Here is a 9,421-nt window from a genome sequence, read left to right as displayed (position 1 = left end):
ATCAGCTTTAACAGAATTCTTTGCTGAATTTGCCTCTAGCAAGATTTCACAGAGATGTTGATTCTGTGGTGAATTCACTTTCTTCACTGTATCTCCCAGCACTGTGTATAATGGTGTCTAGATCAGCTTGAGCAGATAAACAGTATGCACAGCTCGAAATACACAAATTATGCGTAAAATGTGTGGCAATTACGAAAATTTGCATTCTTTTGCGAAAATTTAGGAGTTTCCTAAATTATAAATTCGATAAATTCAGCGATCGCAAAATCGCGAAATACTGGAGGGGGTGTCTATGCTCTTCCCAATGGGGAACACGTCACAGAGTAAAAGAGTTTCAGTGGTTTGGACTACAAGGTCCAGAGTTCATAGTGCTTCAGAACGCGGAAGTGCCGTCGATCCGTCCAGAGCAAGTGCGGCTGTTGAAAATGCGGTAAAACATCGACAAAACACCAAATTCACACATGTAATTGATTTTATTTTAATTTTGTTTAATTGTTTAAAGTCAATAAGGTTCATCTCTGATATTTTCTGCTCGTGAATCCGTCCCGTTTGTTGTGTTGACGTTTTAGCTCATGCTGTCATGTTTTGGTTGTTTAAACATTTAGCTTAACGTTACACAATTTATAGTAAAAAAAACAAACAAAAAAAAAAACCGGAAAGTGTTAAAATAAAAAGGCGTTTATTGCAGTTTATTAACGAAAATTGACAAACAGCTTTGAAGCAGTTACTTAGGATAAAAACAACATAAAACGGTTCATTCACTGGTAGCATGCAATATATTTGCCAGTGTTTATCTCGTTTATTTTAGATATTTATATATCTATGTCTCTTTGTGTAGCGTTTTTGATGGGATCAATTGTAGTTTGTTATATATGATCCTACCCAGCTTTCAAAATATAAAAAGATGTTATTAAATCTTTATAGTACTTGATATAGTATAGTACATGTTCATTTCATGTGAGCAATGATTCTCAGATGATATGTTTATGATTTGTTATGATCTAGTTGAGTCACAGAGTTAAAAGAGTCTATTTCTCAGTATAAAGAATAACTGAACTGTGGTTCTGCAACAAAGGTGGTCTGTCTGTGTGTGTGTGTGTGTGTGTGTGTGTGTGTGTGTGTGTGTGGAGGACCATGTCAGCAAACACAGAGTTCATTCAGAAGAGCCATTTAACAGAGACAGCTAACAGCGTGTCAATCATGGAATTTAACCGTCTTCTCCTTTGAGATGTATTTCATGTGTGTGTGTGTGTGTGCAGGTGTCGGTGTGTGTGAGCAAGACATGGTGCCAGAACATGGGAATCAGCAGAAACGCTCGTCGCAGCCGTCTAATAGCGAGGGTGACGCGGACGGATCATTCGTGTTCGAGGCTAAAGAGGCCTGGAAGGATTTCCACAACTCCCTCAGACAGTTTTATGAGAACGGAGAGCTGTGTGACGTCACTCTGAAGGTATCTGACACCGTGAATATAGTCTCACAGCAGCTTCTTCTGTTTCTAAGTCTCTCCCTTTTGTTTCTCGCTCCAGGTTGGGAACAGACTGATACCATGTCACAAACTGGTTCTGGCCTGCGTGGTGCCGTACTTCCGCGCCATGTTCCTCTCAGATATGGCCGAGGCCAAACAGGACTTGATTGAGATACGAGATTTCGACGCCGATGCCATCCAGGACCTGGTGCTCTTTGCGTACTCCTCGCGCCTGACTCTGACGGTGGATAACGTCCAGCCGCTGCTGTACGCGGCGTGTATCCTGCAGGTGGAGCTGATCGCTCGGGCCTGCTGTGAATACATGAAAGCACACTTCCACCCCTCCAACTGTCTGGCCGTCCGCACCTTCGCAGAGAGTCACAACAGGGTGGACCTGATGGACATGGCTGACCGCTACGCATGCGAGCATTTCAGTGAAGTGGTGGAGTGTGAGGATTTCATCTGCGTCTCGCCGCAGCACCTCAAGACGCTGCTGGCCTCCAGTGACCTGAACATTCAGTCTGAGACTCAAGTGTACAACGCCGCCGTCAAATGGCTTAAAGCCAATCAGAAACACCATGATGTCTGGCTGGATCAGATCATGTCTCAGGTTGGCTGCTCAGGGCTGGGATGGGAAGTTTGTTGGGATTATTTTCACACCCACTTTTTAGTGTTATATTTAGAAAGAGCCTTTTTCCCAGGTAGGCTATGTTTACACATACGAAGAATTTGTTTTAGTGACAAGCTTCCACAGTTTTTGCAGAATGACAGTGACTAGAAAGATAATAGAAAGAATAAAAATGTAATTAGGATATAACAATGTACAATACATAAATGTATAAATAGTGTTGAGTTTAACACATTTACGGTCAAGTTAAGTGTTCACGAGATGGATTGTCTGAGTGAAGAGACTGTTCTTCTGTCCCGACCGGACCGCAGCGGTTCAGAGAAGTCTGAGGGGTCCAGAATGATTTTACTAGCCCTCTTACTGACTCTGAATGAGTGCAGTTCTTGTAAAGTAGGGAGGGTCTTGTAGCAAGTAAGAGAACATGACCTCTCATGTGAGGAAATATCCTGCTTGGTCCTAGACACCAAAACACATTGGCCATGAAGTCCTGGCTGGACCTGTGGAAACATGGTCAAGTTTTGAAGTACTCTGTCGGATCCAGCTTCAGCTTGTGGCCAGTGGTGGCGCTGTACAGATCCAACATCATATTTCAGAAACAGGCTTGGATTCTTTTTAAGCTAATGTTGTCAACAAATGTATTAAAAGTCTGTTCTGATGGGCTTTTCTCACACAGGTGCGTCTTCCTCTGCTGCCGGTGGATTTCCTCACAGTCACTGTTGCTAAAGAGGAGATGATCAAGGCTAATTTGAGCTGCAGAGACCTTCTGGATGAAGCAAGAAATTATCATTTACACCTGAGTAACAAGAGCGTTCCTGACTTTGAGTATTCGATCCGTACGACTCCCCGCAAGCACACCGCAGGTCAGGAGATACAGCCGTGATTGTTCCTGCTCTCTTGTGTTGTTCTGCTGTGTCTAACGGAGAACCCCGACAGGTGTGTTGTTCTGCGTCGGGGGACGAGGGGGATCCGGAGACCCGTTCCGCAGTATCGAGTGTTACTCCATCAGTAAAAACAGCTGGTTCTTCGGCCCTGAAATGAACAGCAGACGCAGACACGTGGGAGTGATTTCAGTAGCAGGTGACAAAGAGATATGAAAAGCTAATAAAACAACGATTTAAGGAGAATTACAGAGGGATTCAAAAACTCTTTGACTTTGACTTAACTAGTGTTTAAAAGTAGGGATGAACTGACACTACTTCCAGAACTAGGTTGATACTGAGAACCAGTACCTGTAATTTTACAAAATATTGGTTACCGAATCATAAAGAATATGTTTGTTGGCTTAGTTCATTTATCAAACAAATATTTTCTTCAGTTATTTTCACACTTAAGTATGCCCATCAAAGTGCATTTTACAAGTTTTTGTTACTTTCACTGTTAATTATTTTGCTCTATGGCACATCATCTTTAATTTGATAGCATTAGAGCTGCTTCACTGCAGCAGATCAGTACTGTGATCACAAGACATATCGCTGTAATGATGCAGGCAACGATTTCTACATTCCAAAGTGAAGATATAATGCAAAACTTGCATGAAGCAAGTGAAAAGTGCAACACCGCACATGTGTTGGTGCAGAATGAGAGTGAAGCGCATTACACACAGACGGCTAGCTTCACTTTCACCAGTCAAAAAGCTTAGATTTGGAATGAGGATTGTTCATCACTGTTTTCTGCTTTAAAAAAAGCTAGATTTTGAGACTTTAATACTACGGTGTTGTTTAATTATTTTTTTACAGCGAATAAATAAGATCTCTTCTTTAAAAATGTTGTTTTAATCTATCAATTAATAAAGACAGAAATAGATATATAAGAGTTTTACAAATAATATAGAAAAGATATGGTATATTCATGTAGACTAAATTCAAGAAAATATCAGGGGGTTGATTTTTTGTCAATTGTGAACATCCCTAAACTAATTCTGTTTTTTATAAGTGTGAGTGCTATACTGGAACCTTCTGCTTACAATAAATGACTCGAACGTAAGAATAAAACTTCATATTTATCATTTTATAGGGAAAGTTTATGCTGTTGGAGGCCATGATGGCAACGAGCACCTCGGGAACATGGAGATGTTTGATCCACACACCAACAAGTGGATGATGAAAGCCTCCATGAACACTAAACGGTATGAGGAATACAAGCTTTCATTGACCTGCATTGTTCTGCTCTAATACTGTTCATAGTTTATAGCTGTTATTCATTGTTGTTTCATTAATATTTATAGTTATAATTTAATTCTCATGGGATTAAAGAGTTATGTCAATGCACCTGTCCAGCAAAATAAAGATATTGTACATATTGACTAGGTGTGGAACGGTTCTCCACACGCTGGGACCGCGCTTCAACTTGAATCTGACAAATTATCTGTAAAACGGTTTGCTTTAAATAACATGTAAAACAAACAGGATTCTGCTAATGGATGTCTGTTGATGGATGTGCATTCTGGCTTTTCACAGCAATGGGGGAAAAAAAGTGAGCAAACCATTAATTTACATTTATGCATTTAGCAGACGCTTTTATCCAAAGCAACTTACAGTGCATTCAGGCTATAAATGTTTTACTCGTTTGTGTTCCCTGGGAATCCACAACCCTTTGCGCTCTAAAGCGGTACTCTGCCACCTCCACACCGAATATGAGCTGGCATTTATGACATCATCACCCGGGTGGCCATAGCTCACGTGCGCAGGTGAGACCTGAACAGCACGTTGATATTTTTATGCTATCTCTTGTAAGCTTTTTATACTAAACTCTTGAAAGCTTTGCCAGTTTGAACATTTAAGAGCCATAGGACGCAAGCTTGTGCACACAGTGAGAAGATCTGTGCACAAACCAGTGTCTCAGAACGCGTGCAAATATTAAGTTCTCTCTGAAATGGACAAATTCATACAAAATTGTCAAAATGCCCATCTTGGTAAGTATCCTATATCATACATAGCCAGCTGAATGTACTGGATCAGTGCATTCTCTTAAAGTGACAGCACTCTCTTAATATTAATATTAATATTAATCAAACAGCAACAACAAAGAAATCACTCACTGTTCTTGACTGAATAGCTTTTGTAACTTTAATAAAGAATTTATATTTTATAGTCATATTTATTTGACAGTATAGTTCTTCCCTAAATATAGCACATACCAAACCGTGACTCTGAAAGCGTGACCTGAACCGAACCGTGTGAGTTGAACCGCTCCACCCCAGTATTGACACAGAAGACGGAGCTGAACATGCAGAGGGAGATATCGTCCTGTGTTTGTGTTGGGCAGGAGGGGGATCGCGCTGGCTGCTCTCGGCGGACCCATCTACGCTATCGGAGGTCTGGATGATAACTCCTGCTTCAGTGATGTGGAGCGCTATGACATCGAGTCGGACCGCTGGAGCGCCGTGGCTCCTATGAACACACCCAGAGGAGGCGTGGGATCTGTGGCGCTCGGGGTACAAAACCTCATCAGGAGTCACTTACACACCATTGTACACAAAATTAGGAAGTATGCATATGACAATAATGCTAAATGTTTGACTTACAAAGACAATAAGCCAGTTTCACTCATTATTGTGACAGCTGATGGATGTATTTGTGTGTAAGTGATCTGTAACGGTCCTGTTTCGAACAGTGTTGAGGGCATTATAGCCAATCACAGGAGTATACAGCTAAACCATATTACAGCTTATATGGCTAGTTAAAGGGTTAATTCACCCAATAATCAAAATTAAGTCATTAATAACTCACCCTCATGTCGTTCCAAACCCGTGAGACCTCCGTTCATCTTCTGAACACAGTTTAAGATATTTTAGATTTAGTCCGAGAGCTCTCAGTCCCTCCATTGAAGCTGTGTGTACGGTCTACTGTCCATGTCCAGAAAGGTAAGAAAAACATCATCAAAGTAGTCCATGTGACATCAGAGGGTCAGTTAGAATATTCTGAAGCATCGAAAATACATTTTGGTCCAAAAACGACGACTTTATTCAGCATTATCTTCTCTTCTGTGTCTGTGTGAGAGAGAGTTCAAAACAAAGCAGTTTGTGATATCCGTTTCGTGAACGAATCATTCGATGTAACTGGATCTTCTTGAACTAGTTCACCAAATCAAACTGAATAGTTTTAAACGGTTCGCGTCTCCAATACGCATTAATCCACAAATGACTTAAGCTGTTAACTTGTTTAATGTGGCTGACACTCGCTCTGAGTTCAAACAAACCAAATCCAGGAGTAATTCATTTACTCAAACAGTGACTGACTGAACTGCTGTGAAGAGAGAACTGAAGATGAACACCGAGCCGAGACAGATAACGAACAACAGACTGACTCGTTCACGAGTCAAGAACCGTTTCTGTCAGACGCGTCCGATTCGAGAACCGAGGAGCTGATGATACTGTGATTCAGCGTGAAGCAGACCGACACACAGAGCGTCTGAACTGAACTGACTCTTTTGGTGATTGATTCTGAACTGATTCTGTGCTAGTGTTATTAGCGCGGGTAAACCGAAGGGTTGAATCAAGGGCAATCATCGAAAATGACGCCATTACGTCGAGCGCAAAAGAACCGGGATATTGGTTTGTTTTAACTCGGAGGGAGTGTCAGCCACATTAAAAAAGTTAACAGCTTAAGTCATTTGTGGATTAATGACATTACTTTGATGATGTCTTTCTTACCTTTCTGGACATGGACAGTAGACCGTACACACAGCTTCAATGGAGGGACTGAGAGCTCTCTGACTAAATCTGAAATAATCTCAAACTGTTTTCCGAAGTTAAGCGGAGGTCTTACTGGTTTGCTTCTATTGTTTTGACTTCTGTTCATGGGTTTGATTGTGTTGGTGTGGTGTGTTCACCAGGGCTATGTGTACGCGGTCGGGGGAAATGACGGTGTTGCGTCGCTGTCCAGCGTGGAGCGCTTCGATCCTCATCTGAACAAATGGACAGATGTGCGAGAGATGGGGCAGCGGCGCGCTGGAAACGGTGTCAGTGAACTCAACGGATGCCTCTACGTTGTTGGTAACAATCAGAATTTGTTCATCTTCATAATTTGAGATTGATGTGAAACCAGGCTCAGCTACGCTCTGCTGGAGGGAGATCTGTGAGCTTCATGTGATGTGTGTTTGTCTGAAGGTGGGTTTGATGATAATTCTCCGCTGAGCTCAGTGGAGCGCTTCGACCCCAGGACCAATCACTGGGAGTATGTGGCGGAGTTGACCACGCCCAGGGGCGGAGTCGGCGTTGCCACAGTGATGGGGCGTGTCTTTGCAGTGGGGGGCCACAATGGAAACATCTACCTGAATACGGTGGAGGCCTTCGAGCCCCGGATGAACAGGTGAGATATAAAGCTGAACATCTCTGCAGAAGATTGTGATTAAGTTCAGATGTAATTAGTTTGTGTGTGTGTCTGCACCAGATGGGAGCTGGTGGGCTCTGTGTCTCACTGTCGGGCCGGAGCTGGAGTCGCCGTCTGCTCCACTCACATCAGTCAGATTCGAGACGTCGGCCAGGGCTCCAGTAACGTCGCTGACTGTATGTAGCTACATCGTCAGAGTTTGACACACTACAACACTAACGCTTCAGCCTAATTACACACCAAACACCTGCTTTCAGCTGTAATGTGGCTCTGAATCTTCTGTGTACTACACCACAAGAAAACTTTGTGTTTTAGCTTGAATTTTGTTAGTGGAAAGTGTTTGTTTTTTTTAGCAGGGAGATCACATGATCACTGTTTGTGTTGTTTGTACTGATTTCTGCTGCCTGAACTGCTGAAAGTGATTTCTCTCTTCTACATAAGAAATCTTCTCATTCTTGTGTTTGAATGACAAAAGGACATTAGATATTTATTAATGCACAAACTTAAAAAAACCCTATTTTGTGACTTCAGGACACGAAGAACGATCAAAAAGAGATTGTTCTATAACCGAGTGTTTGTTTGCGTGAGGACAATCACAGTAATCAAGACAAAGTGAGAGATCCATGAGCAGAGTCATTTCTAACGTGACGCAATTATACTTCTGTTTTGAGCCATGTCTCATTTATGACTTCAGCAAGACTGTCTTAATGGAACCCTTCAGAGGATCTAGACTGGTTTTGGGTTTAGATTTGTGTTGAACCGTGTGGAGCAATGATGTGCTTCTGGTGTTGTTGTTTTTTCACTGCCAAACATGAACAGCAAGCTCAGAGATGCTTCTATATATTGCTGTTGTATATTACAGGTCTAAGGCTTTTCTGGCTTGAATTTGTGTTTAATGTTTCACATGATTTAGTTCAAAGTGGAAAAAAGATATGATTACATTTTAAAACAGATCCATTGTACATTGAGGGAATACAGATGGGTTAGTTCAAAATGACTTTGAATTCTGAATATAAAATATTTATTTTAATGTATCTTTTTCTTAGATTTGGTAAACAGTTCATATTGTTGCTTTTAGTTAGTGATTATTGGTTGGACTCCAGCGTGTCAATCTGATTATATTTGAGATCTGCTGTTGAAATGTTGAAATGTTTTATTATTCTGCTGTCACAGATGTTAACATGTTGCATTCGGTGATGTGAACCAACAATAAATATTCATATAGCGATTTATTTGAATGACTTTTAATGTTAGCTGCATTTCTGTACCTGCTGATTTAAAAGCAGTATATCTGAAAGATATTTCTCTCAAAGTTAATCTGTCTGAAGAATGACACTTTATAGCATATTTTCCCATGTGTACATTTTATTGTTTTGCTCAATATGTTTATTTATTCCCTTAATTTTTTCCTTTTGAGACCTTATTTTTAACCTTTGTAATGATTGAATAAAACAAAAACGCAAAGTGTCCTTTTCTGTTCTCTCTCTTTTTAAAACCCTGGCTTTGAAATAATTGGGTTAGTAATACATTTCATGAGATTTAGGGTTAGTCTGAAGTGATGTTAATATGAAGTGTGTGTATAAATTACAACAGTCTGCCTTAAAATAGAAAACCGATTATCCAACATCACTCCCTGTGTGCAGTTTAATGGATGCACGGAGTAATTTGTATTTTAGTTTTGTATTTGCTGCATTTTCATTGTTTACTGTCAATTTGGTAGATATAAAAAAGGTTAAAGTGTAACGCGAAGGTAAAAGTTTTATTCAAACTATATTTTCCTAAAATATGTGCTGTCACAAGGGTTTTGAAATGACCTCTTTGGACTTAGATATTTTAATTTTATAAAAAAAAATTAAAAAACATTGAACTGACACAATTTCTTTTTAGCTGAGCACAATGGGTCTGTGTTGTAGGGGTTTGGGTTTGTTGGATTCACACACTTCACTACAAGGCTGTACCCCGCCCCCACCTCGTTATATCAAAAAGTGCACTGATGAT

At 40.7% G+C, this 9,421-nt stretch overlaps 1 protein-coding gene across 2 annotated transcripts; it reads left to right on the top strand.

The window, feature by feature from the left end:
* The first annotated feature begins 306 nt into the window (after positions 1-306).
* LOC127985905 (kelch-like protein 8) lies at positions 307-8,887 on the top strand. Of its 2 annotated transcripts, none has more exons than XM_052588111.1 (10): positions 307-430; positions 1,260-1,450; positions 1,527-2,075; positions 2,767-2,953; positions 3,027-3,170; positions 4,107-4,218; positions 5,358-5,526; positions 6,927-7,086; positions 7,201-7,402; positions 7,484-8,887. In XM_052588111.1, the coding sequence occupies exons 2-10, from the start codon at positions 1,283-1,285 to the stop codon at positions 7,605-7,607; spliced, it is 1,815 nt and encodes a 604-aa protein (XP_052444071.1). In that variant the 5' UTR covers positions 307-430; positions 1,260-1,282; the 3' UTR covers positions 7,608-8,887. The 2 variants fall into 2 exon arrangements, with proteins under 2 accessions (XP_052444071.1, XP_052444070.1); XM_052588110.1 differs by having other exon boundaries at positions 315-463.
* The last annotated feature ends 534 nt before the right edge of the window (positions 8,888-9,421 follow it).

This window comes from Carassius gibelio, chromosome B21 (genome assembly GCF_023724105.1).
Source record: "Carassius gibelio isolate Cgi1373 ecotype wild population from Czech Republic chromosome B21, carGib1.2-hapl.c, whole genome shotgun sequence".
NCBI lineage: Eukaryota > Metazoa > Chordata > Actinopteri > Cypriniformes > Cyprinidae > Carassius > Carassius gibelio.
The sequence above is the reverse complement of the archived record's forward strand: the minus strand, read 5'-3'. Positions and strand labels throughout refer to the sequence as shown.

What these genes read in the sequence shown, in the direction of transcription:
- LOC127985905 (XM_052588111.1), top strand. Translation starts at nt 1,283, where the DNA reads ATGGTGCCAGAACATGGGAATCAGCAGAAACGCTCGTCGCAGCCGTCT. An exon ending in TCCCCGCAAGCACACCGCAG is followed by an intron (nt 2,954 to 3,026) that starts GTCAGGAGATAC and finishes GAACCCCGACAG; the next exon opens with GTGTGTTGTTCTGCGTCGGG. An exon ending in CGGATGCCTCTACGTTGTTG is followed by an intron (nt 7,087 to 7,200) that starts GTAACAATCAGA and finishes GTTTGTCTGAAG; the next exon opens with GTGGGTTTGATGATAATTCT.